This window comes from Leptonychotes weddellii, chromosome 4 (assembly GCF_054177405.1).
Source record: "Leptonychotes weddellii isolate Sample4059 chromosome 4, ASM5417740v2, whole genome shotgun sequence".
In the NCBI taxonomy this organism is placed as follows: Eukaryota; Metazoa; Chordata; class Mammalia; order Carnivora; family Phocidae; genus Leptonychotes; species Leptonychotes weddellii.
In genome coordinates, this window is record NC_138372.1 from 147,334,596 (window position 1) to 147,354,925 (window position 20,330).

Genomic DNA, 20,330 nt, shown 5'->3' on the forward strand with positions numbered 1-20,330 from the left:
CTCTGATGCAGTAACCTCTTTTAATCCGCCTTAGGGGATCATGGAGAAGTCATCCCATAGAATCTAGAATCAAGATTTCTTTTTTTTTTTTAAAGATCTTATTTACTTATTTATTTGACAGAGAGAGACACAGCGAGAGAGGGAACACAAGCAGGGGGAGTGGGAGAGGGAGAAGCAGGCTTCCCGCTGAGCAGGGAGCCCGATGCGGGGCTCGATCCCAGGACCCTGGGATCATAACCCGAGGTGAAGGCAGACATTTAACAACTGAGCCACTCAGGCGCCCCTAGAATCAAGATTTCTAATATAACATTTGAAATCTATGTATTCCCATATATGGTGACTGAAATCTCTAATCTATCAGGCTTGGTGGACTGAGAGCATATTATCGGCATAGTGTCACTCAGCTGGATATTATAATAGTTTGGTTTTTTTTTGAGAGTGTGTGGGTATAAGCACAAGTGGGGGGTGGGGGGGAAGTAGGAGGGGCAAAGGGAGAGAGAGAATCTCAAGCAGGTTCCACACCCAGTGCAGAGCCTGACTCAGGGCTGGATCTCCTGATCCTGAGATCATGCCCTGAGCCAAATTCAAGAGTCAGATGCTTAACCAAATGAGCCACCTTGGCACCCCCATCATAGTTTTTAATTAAAATAATGCTAGGTTCAAAAAGAATACTTCCTATTGAATAAATGAAAGAATGAATAGGCTATAAAATATGAATCTATTACATGCAGGGCAGGATACATGATCTGTGGCAATGAAAATGCCATAGCTAGGGACAGAGAAATCAATTTATCATTTTCGCCAACTCATTGCCAACTCAAGTGAAAGGATGACCTCTAAGAAATTGCAACCTCCACTCTGGGAGGCATTTACTTTCTGGATTGGGGATCAGTGAGAAGCTTACATAAAGTTTTACTAAATATGCCTTGTTGTTGCCAGCCCAAGACAGGGAGAGCTGCTGCCCTGTTCTGCTCTAAGACTCTATAAATATACCCAACTCCTACCTATTTCATGCTTGCACCCAGGCCCCCACAAAGGGGTGGAAGACAACTGCAATGTGAACCTCCCTCTGTTGATGACACTATGGACTGGCTGGGCAGAGAACATCAGTGGCCCCAGAGTAGGAGTGGGAATGGGGAGGTCGGGCAAGGCTCACGGTAGGGGGTGAATGGCCTGTAACCCATTTTAGGAAGACAGGGAGGCAGAGAGGCTGACTGTGCATGAGCAGAGGCTCCAAGTCCTCAGCATATGCTCCACTGTCCCAGTAGACTTCACTTAACAAAACACAAATTTAAAGTTGAAATTAAGAATTTTAAGACAACAAACACAGAGCATTACACCCAGCACTGGACCCTTTTGAGCATGAGGTTCTATCAACTTTAGTAGCTCATAAAGTTAGCTCTGGTTACATACATAATATTATCATTTAGAATGCCACACCAAAAGTTTCAGAAAGACTTGAGACAGTAGAGAAAAGAGAAATAATTTTAAATACCATATTTAATAATAAGGCATAACAAAGATTATATGTAAGCCACAAAAGCATTTGCTGTTTTGAGGTACATGATTTAAGCTTGCTTTGGGCAAGGAATTGTCTAAAAGCTTTCCAGCAACTAAGAGAAAAAGGAAAATACAGAAGGTTATACTATTTATTTTCTGGAGATTAAAAAAAATGGGGTTACTTGCCTTTTAGTATCTTTTTTTTTTCCTTTTAAATCTTTTTGTTCATAAGAGGGTAAATAATTTCATCAGGTAAATCTGGGCTATATTCTCTCATTTTTACTTGTAATTAATTCTTCAGCAAAGACTCCCTGATCATCTCATGGGTGCCACCAGGATGAGGGATCAGATTAGAGAAGTATTTTGGAGATCTAGGGTCAAAGACTAAAAGTAGATTAAGGTATGGAAGACCTTAATAGCACTTCAATTACACTGTATTAATTAATTTACCATTAAAAATTATGAATGTCAAGATTTCTTTCATATATTCTAATCTGCTAAGCCTAAGAAGTTTTAAGACCATGAATAATGGCATTTAAATTAAAGAACAATATTCAGGGCACTTCACCTGATAATCCTCAGAGCCCTGGAGACAGTTTGCTGAAATCACACTCATTGAGTGTTTCTGTCTGACTCCTAATAAGAATTTTGCTTATAGGATAATTTTTGTTCTTTTAATTATTGCAGAGGAAACAATTTTTTTTTTTAAATTATACAACCGAGTTGAATAGGAAATCAAATCCTGCTTCTTTACCAGGAATGTCATTTTGAAATTTCAGTTTTGAAATTCTGTTTCAAAATTTACAACTATATCAAAGTGAGTATTAAGGCTTCCATTTATTTTGTTTCATTTTACCTTCTGTCTTTTTCTATTTTTAACCTACATCCCAATTAAGAAGAGGGAAATTAAAGAGCACACCTACAAATTGTTGTTGTTTTCTAGGTAACAGTTTGCCGACTGAGACAGAACCCTGGCAAGAAAGCAGAGCTAACCTGATCCTAAGGCACAATGAGGTGAGATGCAGCCAAGGAAAGAGAGGACAGAGGGGTTATTTTACAAAGAGGCACAAGGGAGAGTTTGCACATTGAGGCAGCATCATGAATGAAATGCCTGACAACTACAGCTTCACAAGGATTTGTTTGGTGGCTTCCTAGGGAACCAAAGGCCAGTCAAAGAGACAGTTTCCAATAGCAACAGTCTCTGTAAACAGCACCTGCTCCACACGTCAATTCATTTACCACCAGTTTGTTTTTGGCAACAAAAAAGAGGCTTTTGGTCTTTTCGGGCAAAACCTTAGAATAGTGGGTCTTTAGGGTTTTATCCTAAAATTCAGAGACATCAGTGCATGACGACGGACTGCTGTGCTTCATTGCAAGAAAAATTTTTTCAAAGGTCACCAAAACCCCTAAGCTCACACGTGCGCGCGCGCGCGCGCGCACACACACACACACACACACACACACACACACACCCCAATAAACTCCAGGAAGACGATTATCTTGTCTCTTTTCTACATTGTTATATTTTCAGGGCCGAGTCTAGTGCATCACTCATTATAAAAGATTAAGTAAATAAAAAAAAAAAGATTAAGTAAATATTTGTTTAAAGAATAAATATGTGAATGATATGTAAGGAATGATTAGCTAAAATTCTCAAAAAATATACATTGTTTTAAAGGTTTGACCTTGTTTTTCTGGGAGGTTTTTTTCTTATTAGCGTCTATCATGCAATTGATGCCCATGTGGCATTGTTTATGATAAGCCTAAGGAGATAATCTCTATGCTAAAAATAAAACATAATTGTGGTAATTCTAGTCTATGCCACTTCAAAACTACTTTCTCTTTTAACTTCTTAAGTGAGAATGATAAATACGCATTTTTAAATAAAATAGCATCCCATTGCTCACACTTTTATTCCCTTACATGGATATACATGCAATATAGTTTATATGTTTGAGTTAATCTCATTGTTTTTCTATTAGAGACAATGCAACAATGGACATTCTCACTCAGACATAATTACACATTTGCTTTTCCATGTTTCAGGCTCATAAAATAATTCTACTATAGCAGAACAAAGTAACAGAAAGGTGGTCATTTCTCTGATAATGCTTCTGGTTTTATATAATCTCCCAATTCAAACACTGGTTTCCTTTTTAGATCTCAGTGCTAGATTTTCTCAACCTCAACCTTGGTACTACTGACATTTGGTACTAATTAAATTTAAATGGGGGGGGCTGCTTTATGCATTGAGGATGTTTAGCATTGACCTCTACTCCCCAGAAACTGATAGCACACTTCATTCAGCCACACTGTAACAGCCAAAAATATCTCCAGACATTGCCAAATATCCCCTGGGAAGCAAAATCACCCCTGCCTGAGAACCACTAACACTGAGAGAGAGCTCCCTCTCCTTGAGATTTAGATGATTTTTTTTTAGCTTCACTTTACCCAGTTTCATGCTGGGCATATCTTTTCCAGCGTTCTCCTGCGTGAGAGTAGTTCCATCTCCCTGAACCATTCTTTACCGCCCCCCCCAAAAAAAAATTAAAAAAAAAAAAAGAAAGAAAAATCTTTGAGAACTCTAAGTTTGGTAACAAAGATCCAGGAAGGACCATTTCTGTCCTGCTTATTGGAACAAAAGCCTCAGATTCATTTATCACTGGATCTGACTGAGTATGCTGTCCTTGGCCCAAATGACAAGACCTGCCAGATACAGGGCATTAATCATTTTGGAAGGAATCCTAGTGGGCTAAAAAAAAAATTCCAAGAAACAAATGAATGTACTTCTTTTCAGCACTGAAAGCCAATCCTTACTGCACTTGACAAGCCCTGTCCTGATGCAGATTGTATCTTCTTCCCAAAATACTATGTGCACTATGTGCCTTAGGTATCAGAGGTGGTTCTGCCTGTTAAGACATCAAAAGGTAAGGATCCTATACTACATTTTTAAATGAGTATTTGCTTGTGCTTCGTTTTTAGATATCTTCTCTCATTCTGACCATCACAGAAAAGAACTTCACCAAATTTTATAATCAGAGTACTTTTATGAGCTTCTTGGTATTACAGCAAATATCTTTTCCTTCCAACTTGGTTTAATTCCATGGATGTTTCTCAACATAATTCCTCTGCCAAAGTGTGCGTGATGTTTGGATGCATGACCTTGATCTCATGATATATTCTTTTACCTACTCAAGACAAAACTAGTTTATGTGGGGGAAGCTTAACGCTCCAGAACTGGCAGTGGGTTCAATAAGGACCTGTCTGGAGAAGAGGGAAAGAGTTCTTGTTCGTGAGGCATCTTTTAGAGAAAGATTAATTAAATATGCAATTTCTCAATTCATTTATAATCTTAAGCTGGCTGAATATTAGCAGGTAGAACTGATGTGAGGGAAATTTCACCCTTTTACCAACATCTCTACTCTGGCTAGATATGGAAGGGGGAGGAAGGGGACAATAACATTATTAAATTATGTTTATTCCAAAAGTGTTTCCAAAAATCATGAACAAGGCAATTTTTTTAAGAACAGAAAAGGAATGTGCGTGTGTGTGTGTGTGTGTGTTTCTACCTGCCAGTCAAACAAATGAAGGTACATTTGCAAAATCACGCTGGTGGAAAATACTCAAAAGGGTGAAACCGCTTGGAATATTGATGCTATTTCACTGGCCTATGAAATATTAGAGACCAGAGACCTTACTAACTGGACTCTTTATTCTCAGTTCCTAGGAAAGTACCCGAAAATAATAGATTTTATGTAAATGATTTTTTATTAACTGAATCCATAAGTAGTCCAATTACCTCATATAACCACATTTCTGTATTTTTAGATAAAAAATAAGCTGCTATAAGCTAAAAAATAAAATTATATTCTAAAAATTAGATCACCACTCTGATTTTCACTATGCAAGAGGAACTAGTTTCTAAAGATAAGCCCAGGAAAAAAACAGAGTGACCAAAATTTTATTTTAAAAAAAGTAGAAAAAATCCAAATAGAATTTAATTCTTTTTATTTTACTTTCACCATAACATTATAATGGATAATTCATTCACCTATATTTTAAGGGCTTAATTCATTTCCTCAAGGGTCTCTGTTAATTCATATTCAAATCATCCTGTATTGAAACATTTATCATATCATCTGTCTTGGTGATTTTGTCTCTTTCAGTTAATATTATTCCAATTCTAGCAGATCCACTTTGTCATTGATTATGTATATGATTCAACACTAGCTTGATTCACATTTCCTTTGACTCATCACATCAAAATATTTCATCTCTTGCAAGATTTGCAGATTTATTAACATATATTTGCACTGTATGTTTGGACATTCATCTTGAGACAAACAATAAAATTATTGACAAGATATATAGAGGAAATTGTAATTTTAAGCAGAAAGGCTTTTGAACAAAAATAAATCTTACAAGTGGCCAACTCATTAAGAGATGATATAACTCTGTAGAACTCAAATTGGTAAATGCCGAGAAATTGAAAAAAATTAGAGAAGAGTAGGCTATAAATTAATGAAACAATTCCACATGCATTATAAGTAATGTCTTACATTTATGCCTTGTGAAATATGCTTGACCATTCTAGTGAAGACAGAAAATAAAGCAAGAAAACAAAGAGGAGGAAAAATACAAAAGGAGGGAATGAGACGAACTTGAGAAAATTGCTTCTTAGGTCAAATAGACGTGTTTAAGTCTTAGATCCTATATATACTAACTGTGTTACCATGAGGAAGACACTTGTGTTTCCTCTGTAAGATACCATTTCTTCAAATGTGAAACAGAAAGTCTAATGGTATTTATTTCATAGATCTGTTATTAGAAATAAGTGAGAGAATTTGTGTAAAGTACTTAGCACAAATCCTAATGACCAATAAACACTCAATGATAGATATTATTCTTTATGAGTAAAAATAATAACAATTTGATTGGAAAAAAAAAAGGAAGTTTTGTTTTGATTAGGTGGGTTTGCCAAAAACTGCTGGTTTGGTTTGGAATATTAGTTTATGCATTTTACATTTTCTTTATATGTAATTTAATTCATTTCAAATTCTTATTTAGGTCCTCATGTTTAGATGCTAAAAAAAAAAAAGGTGCCTACAAAAGGCAATTATATTAAATCAAAATTTATTATAAATATTGATTATTCAAACTTAACCTTTCTGGTATATATAGGAAATAATTAAATTGAAAGGAAAATTCCATCCATGTATGAGTAGAAATAACTGTTCAGCAGTGGGCTCTGACAGTAGTCAGTCAATTAAATAATTTGGTACCTCAGTTTCCTGATCTACACGTGCAAGTCTATGATACAATCTCTTCCAGGTCCAAAATTACATGGTTCTTTGAATAATGTGTTTAAATTGACTTCCACTGCAAATTAATGAGAAGAAATCTAAGACAATGGTTCTAATTCAGTTTGATCACCACATATAAGCATTATGAATATGTTAGGTCCTTTAATTATAGAAGTTTAGCCCATTTTGATTTCCATTGAAACCTCTCTCTGTGCTCCTCTTTTGGGGATATTTTTGTTTTCGCTTTTGGTTTGGATTGCTACTGGGCTATTGGCACTTTTTTGCCGATAAAGTGAGTCAACTGTTACAAATTCTCAGTTTTTAATTTAATAGTGATTCATCATTTAAAAGCTAATGCTTGAAATACCTTATTTAACACAATGTTTCTCCTTGAAGAACTGACATAAGGAAAGAAACTTTCTTTATATTTTTTATATGTTATTTGTAACCAATCTGTCTTGAATTAGGTGATTTTAAACTTGATTTAAAATTTCTAGGGAAAAACGAAGACAATTCATTTAAATGCAATTTGCAGTCTCAAAAACTGGAGTATGTTTATTTATCTTTACTAAAATTGGAAAACATCTTAAATAAAAGACTTAGGTATTTATCCTTGACTAAATTAAATTGTTATTCTTTGTGGGGGAAAAAAAAGATGTGTTATTCAGCAGATTTCCTTTACTCTGAATATACTCATTATTTCAGTCTTTTTGATAACTGTATATTAAATGCATGCTATCTTCCAGAAACTATGAGCCCTGTTATCTACAAAATTACCAGCCCTTTCTACAAGCATTTTAAAATGGAATGAAATTATAAGTCATATAAACTCATAGTTAAAATAAAACTCAAATGAGATATTTCAGTCAGCCAACAAGTAATTACTTAGTTACTCTTGTATATTCAGTTCTGTGCTCCACCCTAGAAAGTCACTGAGATAAACAGATCTGGTTACTACTGCCCTATGAAGTTTACGGTTTAGCAGTATAAGCTATTGCCTTTGGTGGGGGCGGCGGGTAGTTATACAGCATGGAGAGATCCCTTTTAGCTAAAAGGGATATGAGGAAGCAGTGTCTTGAGAAGGCTTAACCAAATGTGTCATTTGAACTGATGATTAAAAGACAGCAGGATACAGTTCTAAAGGCTCAAATGGGGTAGCGTAGTATGGAAACAGTAAAGCATATTTGCTAATTGTTAGATCTTTCGGTATCACAAAAAAAATGAGACATGTGCAAAGTAAGCAAAAGGATTTCTTTCCTTCAAAGTGGAGAAATCAGGGAGAATTTATTCTCCATTTGACAAAACCAGAAAAAAAGAAAGAAAGAAAAACAAGGTTTCATCAGGCAGCAAAGCACAGAGGCACAGTGATCCTTGAGAGACAGAAAACAAGTGAGTCCTGCAATTGCCCCATCTTACTGCCTTAAGAGAATTTTCAGGCTTTGGTACAGGGAGAAAAACCCCATGTAGAGCCCAGCTGACTCGCTGAGTTGAAAACACGGATCTGGAGAGTCAGGAGACAACAAAATGGGTAGAGTTTGAGAGAGAGTACCAGAGAGGACATGCACAGAAAAAAAGAGAGATCTAGGGAGAGAGCTCCTTGAGTATTCATCAAAATTCATCAAGTCTGTGAGGATCTGCCCAACGTCAGGTAAAGAATTACCCAAAAGATTAGAATTAACAATATCTGGGGCTGACATAGGGCTAGGAAAATTACTTTTTCCTGACTCCAATCAACACCTGGCAAGTGTTTTGCTATTATAGATGTAGCTCATATGTTCTATTCAGCGCTTATTTCAATAGTCTCCTAGCCATGGTCTGCCGTCAACTGTGAAGAGACACCATACACACGAGGCACCTCAACAGCCTGGTCACTGCACACAATCTTTACAGGCAAGACAGTAACTATGAGCGGCTTTCTCCAGCTATGCAGATAGGACATGACATGACTTTGATGGCATCCTCCTCTGGGGTGATTCATTTGAGCCAGTCACTCAGGAAATACAAACACTCACAAAAGAGCTTAATAAAAGGAATGAGTCATTGGCCCACACACAGTATAAGGCTTGTCTTTTCAGTGAAATTTCTGGGAACTATGAGGTCAGCCAAGGGCCGCTCCACCACTGACACTGTTAAGAATAACCATTGACCTTCGCCACAGCATAACGTTAAAAAGAAAAAAAAAAGAAAAAAAAAAAAAGCCCAGTACCTTTTTGAGTCTTGGAAACGACATGTTCCTCATTTACAAATTTTAAAAACCAAGTCAGTTATTGATGTGTGTTAGACTGACAAAATAAATTTGTTTTCTTTGTATATTTAATCTGGATTATAGCTGATAATTAATCTCTGTTCTTTTTTTTTTTTTAAAGATTTTATTTATTTATTTGAGAGAGAGAGAGAGAGACAGTGGGAGAGGGAACACAAGCAGGGGGGGAGAGGGAGAAGCAGGCTTCCCGCGGAGCAGGGAGCCTGATGCAGGGCTTGATCCCGGGACCCTGAGATCATGACCTGAGCCGAAGGCAGACGCTTAACGACTGAGCCACCCAGGCGCCCCTAATCTCTGTTCTTAAAAAAACTGTTAAATTACATTTAACAGCACTGATTTTCTGGGATTCCTCTTTCCTCTGCCAATTACTGTACCTTGGTAAGTCAACGGATTCTTAAGGTCACTAGTGTGCCTTCTAACTATAACACAACTACCATCTTTTAATTGGAAAGACAATACCAATATTCACAACCTTGCCTGGTTTGATTAATTTACAAAACACACACATACACGTTTATATACTCCAATATTTTTCACATAACTAGTGATCGTTTAAAATAAGAAGAAGAAACCTACTTGTACAGTTAGGCAAAGTTCCAGACCATGTTCCATTCACTGTGCACTGTCTGACGGAAGGTCCAGAAAGAATATATCCCTCCATACAGGAATAAATAACTGAACTGGAAAACGTGGTGCCATCAATCCGAAAGACTCTTCCATTGGCTGTCGTTCCTGGGTTGCCACACTGTACAGCTATAAAACAAAACAGGTCAGAGTATATATTAACAATGGTTTTAGAATTCCTCTCACAAAAAATTAGTGACTAAATGATTGTTTCAAATTATCCAAAGGAGCTGGAAAATTGTCTGCAATAAGCATTAAATTATCTTTTATAAATAGTTGAAATTCAAGATGAATTTATATTGGTTCTATTAGATTAATTACTGGGGTGCAAATCATATAACAGATTTTTTTTTTAAGACTTTTGTTAGTAGCTTTGGTAAAAACTTTACAAAATAAAGTAATTACTTGAATATTGCCTTTGGGTACTACAAAATCTTCCAAAGAAGGATTATAAGAGTGTCTGCCTAAAAAGCAACTCATGTAAAATTGCAGTAGATGTTAACAACAAGATGCAACAGAGATTTATTATAATTATACCTGTAGGAGGATAGATATAAAATAAACAATTTAAGTATTATAAACATCCATGTATATTTTTATTTATGTAAGTATGTAACTGATTTGCATTACAACTTTATTATCTCTATTTCTGGGCCAAGGTGTACAAAAAATAAACTGAATAAAAACCAAGTAACTAAATTCTAGGAATGTTTTGCATTAAGTTTGCAACATATCCTAAACAACAGTCACAAATGCCTTATATGATTAATTATTCTGTATTATGTTTAACTATTTGCCATTAATGCCATAAGTGAATTTTTAAAAATATCTTAAAAGCAAGCCTTTGTCAAATGTCATACTAAATTTTGCTGTAGCATAAGAAGGTATTTTAGTACTTTATAGAATTTATGGCTTTCTTTATGAATAAGAAATGTAATTACAGTTTCAGAAGTACTATCTATATTACTCTCTGCATCTTAAATACTCAATTTTGCCATTCCTCTGTATGTTTGTGTGCATCTGTATTAAGGAAATGTACACACTTCATACATATACAACAAAGTCAAGCTCCAGGTAATATTTTCAGGAGAACATATGATATAGTAAATATTTTTATCTCTTGTCAAGAGTAATTCCTCTCTTCTATATTCATTAGTATCTGCCTAAAATAACAATCTGGTCATATTTATTTGTTATGTACCATGACCCTTGACACAACACAAGAAGGATTTGAAAAGCATTAGCAATATAGTTATAATATACTCTAGCTTATATATACAACTGTGTACATTGGTCCAATTTTTTAAAAAATTCCAATTAGTTAACATACAGTGTAATCTTACTCTGGTGTGCAATTTAGTGATTCAACACTTCCATACAACACCCAGTGCTTATCACAAGTGTTCTCCTTAATCCCCATTCCCCCACATCCTCCCCTCTGGTAGCCATCAGTTTGTTCTCTATAGCTGAGTCTGTTTCTTGGTTTTTCCCCCTTTCCCCCCTATGATCATTTGTTTTGTTTTTTAAATTCCAAATATGAGTAATATCGTATGGTGTTTTTAAGATAAATTTCTGGAAGTGGAATGCCTGGATAATTTTTAATTTTGAAAATATTTTTAAATTTTTGAAGTATATATAGAATCACCCAAATTATTATATGCACTTGTATCAATAGTGTAAAAAATTTTTGCTTGTTTCACACATCTTCTGTAACATCATGCACCATCATTTTCTTTAAAGATTTTATTTATTTGTTAGAGAGAGAGAGAGAGGGAACACAAGCAGGGCAAGCGTCAGGCAGGGGAAGAGGAAGAAGCAGGCTCCTGCTGAGCAAGGAGCCTGATGCGGGGCTCAACTCGAGGACCCTGGGATCATGACCTGAGCCGAAGGCAGATACTTAACTGACTGAGCCACCCAGGCATCCCCATCATTTTAAAAATCCTTGTCAGTTTGTCAAAATGCTATATTCTTTAAATGGAAAAATGAAGGGGGGGAAATCAGAGGGGGGGACAAACCATGAGAGACTATGGACTCTGCGAAACAAACTGAGGGTTCTAGAGGGGAGGGGGGGTGGGAGGATGGATTAGCCTGGTGATGGGTATTAAAGAGGGCACGTACTGAATGGAGCACTGGGTGTTATACGCAAACAATGAATCATGGAACACTACATCAAAAACCAATGATGTAATGTATGGTGATTAACATAACATAATAAAAAAATTGTATTTTTCTATTTATTAAATTATTTTAACACATTTTTTGATATTTTTATTTTCACATGTGTTTTATTCATCACATCCATAAAGTCTATGAAAGGTTTTGTATTTTACTGTAAATTACTAAAGTAAATAATATTACAAAACATTTGGAATAAAGAGAATAAAAATACTACAAATTCCACCACTCTGTTCTATATAATCATTTTTGTGTATTGTCTTTTATATTTTGTCTCAAATAAATATCATTTGCCTTGATTTTACTAGAGTGCATAATTCTGAATCTTAATTTTTAACTTTTACATGATTTACATTTTCTCATGGCCTTTATTCTAATATTTATTGATGATATATATATGCAAAATTTTTCTGATTGCTCTCAAATTCTTTCCAGTTGTTGCTAGTCATAATCAATTAGAAATATAAAATTGCAACATTACAGTTGTGTGTTTTCTTTGATACTTTTATTTTCTTTAGGAAAAAATCCTCAAAAGTTAATAAATCAAGGCTATATATATTCTATGGATAAATTTGGATTTTTGTCAAATTACCCTAAAATATTATAACAATAAAAAACCTCTAGAAGTGTTTTAAAGTTCTAGTTTTGCTGCACATACACCAGAATTTCATTTTAAAATAGGTGAAAAATGATGCTTTGATGTTAAATTATAATTTTCTTATTACTAGTTATGTAGAATTTTTTTCTGTATGCTACAATTTTTTTTTTTGGCTCTTCTGTATTTTCTGTTCATTTCCTCTGTCCATTCATCTACTAGAATCTCTTTTTCTAAATGATTTGTATGAGTTCCATCCATGAGAAAAATGATAATTCTGTTATATTTGCTATAACTCCTGGTTCTTTTTTTTTTTTTTTTAAAGATTTTATTTATTTATTTGACAGAGAGAGAGACAGCTAGGGAGGTAACACAAGCAGGGGGAGTGGGAGAGGGAGAAGCAGGCTTCCCGCCGATCAGGGAGCCCAATGCGAGGCTCGATCCCAGGACCCCGGGATCATGACCTGAGCCGAAGGCAGATGCTTAACGACTGAGCCACCCAGGTGCCCCACTCCTGGTTCTTTTTTATCCATAATGTACATACTAACAAAACAAAGTCAATACCACACATTTCATCTAAAAAACATTTTGCAGTTCAGCTGAACAAAGTGATGGCTTAGATATCACCCATGTCATATATGATATAATTATTGAGATTTTTCCTTTGGAAAATAAGTTTGAGAAATAGTCTTACTTAATGTTTTTTGCTCAGCAACATTGTTTCTCAACTAGTTTCCCTATAATAGTAACTAAGCTGCAAGTATCTCTTAATTAAGATTAAATTTGGTGAAGTTAAAGAAAAAAGATAACTATCTTTCCTAGAATATGGACACTAATTTTAAACATCATAAAAAGATTCTGAAATATAATCAATCAAGAACCTGTCAAGAAGGTTCTATTGCTAACTATTTCCTATTTATAAAAACCAATACATTTGGTATAACATCAAGTAAATTTCATAAGCACCTTTGCAAGTTTAGTTTTTGCACTAAAGTCATCTCAAAAAGAACAACTTAAATTTAAGGATAATTTTTCAGCAACACTTCATTTTCTAGCCAATCTGGTAAAGATTTAATTATGTTACCTCTGAGCCAGTCAGAATGATTAAGAATTTTACTCAAATACTGAAAAATTTTAAGGATTCTAGCTACTAGCAACTGTATTCTATAAATAAAAATCTCATCTATATTTAGGCATCTTTCTATGTTTTTCCTGAAAACTGAAACAGATCTTGAGGTAATGTTAAGAATAATCTATTTTTCCCCGATAGGGTCTATTATGTAAAGCACTGTGATAAAGGGGAAAAAAATAAACCCTTTTAACAAATATTTTTAACTTTTATAATTGAGATGTTTGTTATGACATGAACAATCTTTGTGCATAAATAGCTCATGAGAGATATTTTTTATAATTATTACCTATCATAGTTCTTTTATAGGATGATGCTTTTATTCCAAGGTTGGGGACAGGACGAATGGGCAGGAGTTATTTCACCCGTGGTAACCAACTGAATTTGGATACACATTAAATTCCAACACTTTTCAATATATTTAGTTTCTGCTTAGATTACCTTTGCATTCTGGTTGCCTTCCAGTCCAACTGCCGTTGGCTAAACATGTTCTTTCTTCTGAGCCGTGAAGGATATAACCAATATCACAAGCAAAACGTACAGAATTTTTGGTTCTGAAATCACTTTCCTGTCTAGAACCATGCCCAGGAGTACCTGGATCCCCACATGTACCCGTAGCATCACCTGAAATTCAGTACAGTTTAAGTTAATTTATGTCATTAAACATTCCCTATGTTCATGATTTATTTAATCCAACATTCTTGTAGCCTTTTGTTTTTGTGCATGCTGTGTTTTAATATGACAAGTTGACTGGGTAAAATCATGATTCACATTTCCCATCCAACTCCAGTCACAAAAATAAGCCTAAATGAAAAAGAAAATAGTTGCAGAGTATGATGTTATTTTTTGTATCGGTGATATTTGGGCCTATTAAACAGGTTAAAGACATTTCATTAGTATTTCTGAAACCTGGCTAATAAACAAGTTAATGGAAAATTTATAACTGATAGTACTAGGAACTCAAATGACAACGGATGTATAAAACTAAAATTAAAAACTGGACTTGGTAATTTGCATGTTTCCTTCTTTGAATTTCCTAGTTGCTGAAAAACTTTTTTTGTTAAATTAGAACTGTAATGTTCAGGAAAATGTAAATGTCACAATATAGTATTTCCTGTAGCCTAAAATTTCACCCCCTGATTTTCTCTACCAATGGCCAATGACCAAAGATAAATGAATTGTATCTTTTCCAATATGAAAATATAAACTGTAAACAAAGATAAAAAATTCTGGATTAAGTTCCTAATAAGGATTTTGCTCATGATTAGGCATTCATCTTTTCATTTTAGTGTTAAGGATTTATTCAGTCCCTTTATCGTGTCTTAAATAATTCTAATCACAGTTGCCACAGTATTATTACATGTTAAGAGAGAGAGAGAGAAAGTTGGAAGACATATACGTTGAAAATGCTGTCTGTCCAGATGCCTTTTTTGACATGCCCAGTGTATTTGGAATCCTTCTTTATACTTCCTCATTTTCATGCCACAGTATTATTACATGTTAAGAGAGAGACAGAGAGAGAGAGAGAAAGTTGGAAGACATATACATTGAAAATGCTGTCTGTCCAGATGCCTTTTTTGACATGCCCAGTGTATTTGGAATTCTTCTTTATACTTCCTCATTTTCATGATGAACCAAAACTTTAAGGTCACTATTTCACTTTTAAATATCTATGTGCATTTTTTCTTTGCAATTCAGTAGCAATTTCCTAATACATTGGGATGTATGCATATAAGTTTATGTTTTCATGTATAATCAGTTATCTGAGTTAACTATGAGTTACTCCAAGATAAGAGTTTTAATTCTCATTAAAATCATTTTTATAGTCACATTAGAAGTAACAGTTTTTTCAAATCTATAGATTAAATTTGAAGTCCCAGGCAGTCAGTTCACAGGGACTAACCACTAATCACAAGGAGATTCTGAAATAAGTAACCATTTCATAACTTTTACTCCTAAAAGGAAAACAATGTAAACAACTTCTAGTAAGTCATCAACATGATCTCCACAGAGATAAAATAATATGAAAATAATGGGCAATATATAAATAAAAAACAGGCAGAAAAATAAGCACCAACATCTAGTTGATGGGTAAAAACATATAAGTAGCATCAAATAGGGAGACAACACAGGTCTAAAATTTAGTTGATATTTTTTAAGAAAAGCAGTGGCTTAAACAGCTGATAAGACCTATCAAATACTCTGCAAACAAATTATTAATTTTAAATAGCCTCAATATTCATTTATTATAAGTTAACTATTGGGGTTATAGAAACTCAGGAGTGATAGATAAATATCTTTCATAAAACTTGGCTTAGTTTAATCTAAAACAGTTAGGGCTTTATTTTAAAAATATGTTATTAAATAATCGATTGTATAGAAAGTTTAAAAGAACTGAACTCTAACTGAAAATCTTGAAATAACATTTTGTATCTGCAAAAATGGATCAGTTCATTTTAATGAACAAAAGCACAATACACACAGTAGCATCCTGAACGTAGTTAATTACTTACATAGCTACAACACAGCTCAAAACATACCTGTAATTTATCATCTACAAGATGAGTATTAACTTGTGCTCTGAATTTATATTGCCTTAAGAAGTATTCCAATAAATGTATAAACTATGTTGCAGCTTCTCTCATGAGATTTTTTAAAAAATGTATTATTTTATCTCTTCTTATTGTTTTGGGTATATATTCCTAATAATAATAATAATACTAATAACGTAACTTCTAACACACATTGTCCAATTTTCCAAGAGGTACCTGAACAATGAGGTTGTGATCCACTCCAATGGCCGTTTAATTGGCAAGTCCTTGATGACTGGCCTAGAAGGGTACGCTTTCCTGTGCAGGAATAGTGAACAGTGGACCCAAAGGTGTACTTCTCACCAGACAGGACTGCATTAGGAGGAACGCCAGGGTGTCCACAGTCAATCACTACAATACATAATTATTGAATATAAAATTTTTTTATATCTCCTATCGAACAGCCTGTACCACGTTTTATGAAATAAATCAGAAGTAAATTATCTGTTCAAATATACCTAGCCTCCACAAGTAAAAAATCCATGTGAAAGCTGGCTTATAAAAAATAAAATGGAAGTTGCAGTTACATGAGCCATCCTGTTAACCCACTCACCCGTGTTTAGCAGGAACACTGTAAGCAAGCATAAATGAGTCAGCATAAGTCTGCTATATGTGGGGGTGGTGAGTGTGTGTTTGTATGCACATGTGCACGGGTTTAAAGTATGTATGTGCCTGGACAAGGATATGCAAGTTAGATAGAGGAGAGGAGTATGTGGATAATCTAAGTAAGGACCTACAATGCTATATAGGATTCAAAATGAGCCCATACAGAAATTAAAAGGGAAGAATTTTGAAGGTAAAGGAAAGGGAATGAAGATGGATATGTGACACACAATCTAATAATGCAGTCTAGAATAATTCCATTTCCAGCCAGTAATGAATAAATCATGCTGTACAAAGAAAATACTCAGTGGCTTGTTAACTAAAACACTACTAAGCATAGCAGAATCAGGTATCAGTGCATTGTCGAATTTTCTTTATAACCTAGAGGTAGCCTGGGAACTAACTGTGTACCACCTTTTAGTTATAACTTGGAAAAATACTGATTGCAATATGACTCCAGAGTTTTAAATGGCACATAAGGGGATATAAACGTAATAAAACCCTTGAATACTTTGCACACTACCAGAGATGCTATAGGAAATAAAGAAAGGCAAAAAGTATGAGAGCTAAGAAAATGTGAAGGAGTTCATGTTTACATGTCTTATGAAAGATTTTTAACTTGAATGCTATAGCCACACAGTCAAATAAGTGAATTACTCAACTATTAGACCACACTGTCTGCACAAAGAAGTGAAATACATTTTAAGAAAAAGATCAACAATTGAATTATTTGCTATAGAAGCTGAAATTTAATGAACACTGCATGAAGTTTTGTTTCTTCATTAGTGCATGAATGATGTCACAATATTTTCAAAAAATCCCACCCTGTAAACATAAAATACCTTTAACTAAAACATTATCATAAAATAATTTTATAATTTAGAAACTTAGTACAACCCCAAATTACTTGCACAATGATTTCTTGACACACCACTCCTTCAATCTATAAACTTCTTCTCTTTTTTATCATGATTCATCAATTTTTTGAGACATAGCTATAGTTAAGACTTAATAACTAACTGAATATTTCAAATTCATGTTCATTTCTCTATGTTCTCACATTATTTCCTTACTACATGTGCTAATTTTATGCACATCTGCTACAATTTATCTTATTTATATTCTACAACTCCAACAAAACATATGACAAAATGCACTCAAATAAATGTTCACTGACTTGAAAGATGATGTATATCAACATTTACTGCATTTATATGTATATGTGTCTGTAATATGATAAATGTTTAAATCAGTAAGCTTTAAGTCACACATTTGTCTAAATCCGTAAGTATTCTAAAGCCCTGGTAGATGTTTACATTAAGACTAATATTGCCTTGAATGAAATTTAAAATATTAGTACAAAAGAAAATCAAAATGTAATGCCCCTTAGGTATGGTAATATCATAGACTATAACAGATGCTGCTTTTCATAGTCTATCTGCTTTATCAAAGCTCAAAATCAAAGAATCACATTAATATTAATAAAAAATGGCATTCAGGCATTGAATTGTCAGAATATAGGGGACCATAGTTTCAAAAAATGAAACAATAAAATCAAGAATTAAAGTAATAATTACAAACAAGATCCTTCTGATATATAGCTCTACATAATTTATAAGACAATAATAACCCATGTTGCTTCCATGGCATTTTCGCAAGGAAGAATTCACATTATCTACTTACTGATACATTCTGGTAAAGGTTTGTCCCACTGTCCATTTGGTTGACATATTAAAACCGAAGATCCAAATAAGAAATATCCAGGATTGCAGTCATAGAATACCACAGTGCCATAGGTGAAATTTCCATGTTCTATTTTACTTTCTCTTTTGGAATTGGCTGGAATTCCAGGATCAGAGCAGTTCACCACTAAACAAATGTCAAATTTTGGAAGTTATGTTTGGAATAATATATACAGACCTACATAGATTTCCATTAGAAATGGAGTTTCAAAGGTAAATTTAACCAAACAAACTGAAGATTCCAGGAATAAAATTAATACATGGGCTACATAGATAATAAAGTGAAAGCCATGTGGTTGAAAACATAGAAAAAAGGAAAACTTTTCTGCAAAAATTTTTGAACAATAGTAACTCCGTAACTATTCTACTGAGTACAGATGTAAAGAATGATACCTTAAGCTATAAACCATAAAGCATGTAGAAAAATTATAACTTGGTTATATTTTCTCAGACAGTATAAAATATATCATACCTCTTTGCAAATGGAAAAACAGCAAAAATCTCTTTAATCTGTTTCTATAGAAAAAAAAAAACAATAAAGAAGCCTCCAGTGTTGGCATCACAGTAAATGAGGACTCAGTCTCCCCAAAAATATGAAAAAATAAATGCCAAAGGTAAGTTCCATTAATCATAAAGCAAACCACAAGTAAAATGATCTAAATGACTTTCTCTATGCAGTCATAAAATAGGTACAAGATAATAAAGCTAAGCAGTTAAAATAAAACTTGGTAACTTCTTACTAGACACATCGCCAGAGGCAAGGGAAACAAAAGCAAAAATGATCTATTGGGACTTCATCAAGATAAAAAGCTTCTGCACAGTGATGGAAACAATCAACAAAACTAAAAGGCAGTCTATTATATGAGAGAATATATTTGCAAAGGACATCTGATAAAGGGTTAGTATTCAAAATCTATTAAGAACTTATAAAACTCAACATCCAAAAAACCAAATAATCCAGTTAAGAAATGGGCAGAAGACATGAATGGACACTTTTCCAAAGAAGATATGCAGATGGCTAACAGACACATGACAAGATGCTCAACATCACTCATCATGAGGGAAATAAAAATCAAAACCATGATGAGATAGAGATACCACCTCACACCTATCAGAATGGTTAAAATAAACACAAGAAACAACAGGTGTAGGAGAGGATGCAGAGAAAGGGAACCCTCTTGTACTGTTGGTGGAGATGCAAACTGGTACAGCCACTCTGGAGAACAGTATGGAGGTTCCTAAAAAATTGAAAATAGAACGACCCTATGATCCAGCAATTGCACTACTAGGTATTTATTCAAAGGATACAAAAAATACAGATTTGAAGGGGTACATGCACTCTGATGTTTATAGCAGCATTAAAAACAATAGCCAAACTATGGAGAGAGCCCAAATGCCCAACAACCGATGAATGGATAATTTTGGATGGATAATGGATAATATGTACAATGGAATATTACTCAGCCAAAATGAAATCTTGTCATTTGCAACAACATGGATGGAGCTAGAGTGTGTTATGCTATGTGAAATAAGTCAGTCAGAGAAAGACAAATACCATATGATCTCACACTTACGTGGAATTTAAGAAAGAAAACAAATGAACATATGGGTAGGGGGAAGAAAGAAGAGAGGGAAACAAACCATTAGAGACTCTAAACAATAGAGAACAAACTGCGGGTTGATAGAGAGAGGTGGGTGGGGGATGGGCTAGATGGGTGATGGGATTAAAGAGGGTACTTGTGGTGAGCACTGGGTGTTGTATGTAAGTGATGAATCACTGAATTCTACGCCAGAGACCAATATTG

The 20,330-nt window shown here is 34.3% G+C and overlaps 1 protein-coding gene across 2 annotated transcripts in view; it reads right to left on the bottom strand.

Annotated features, from left to right (window-relative positions):
• Positions 1 to 20,330, bottom strand: part of CSMD3 (CUB and Sushi multiple domains 3) — a 1,160,890-nt gene that overhangs the window by 39,482 nt on the left and 1,101,078 nt on the right. For both annotated transcript variants that reach the window (XM_081816413.1, XM_081816412.1), the window contains 4 exons: positions 18,467 to 18,652; positions 16,358 to 16,531; positions 14,031 to 14,213; positions 9,643 to 9,819 (listed from right to left, as the gene is read on the bottom strand). In XM_081816413.1, coding sequence (XP_081672539.1) covers positions 9,643 to 9,819; positions 14,031 to 14,213; positions 16,358 to 16,531; positions 18,467 to 18,652 — 720 coding nt within the window. The remainder of the gene's footprint in view (positions 1 to 9,642; positions 9,820 to 14,030; positions 14,214 to 16,357; positions 16,532 to 18,466; positions 18,653 to 20,330) is intronic.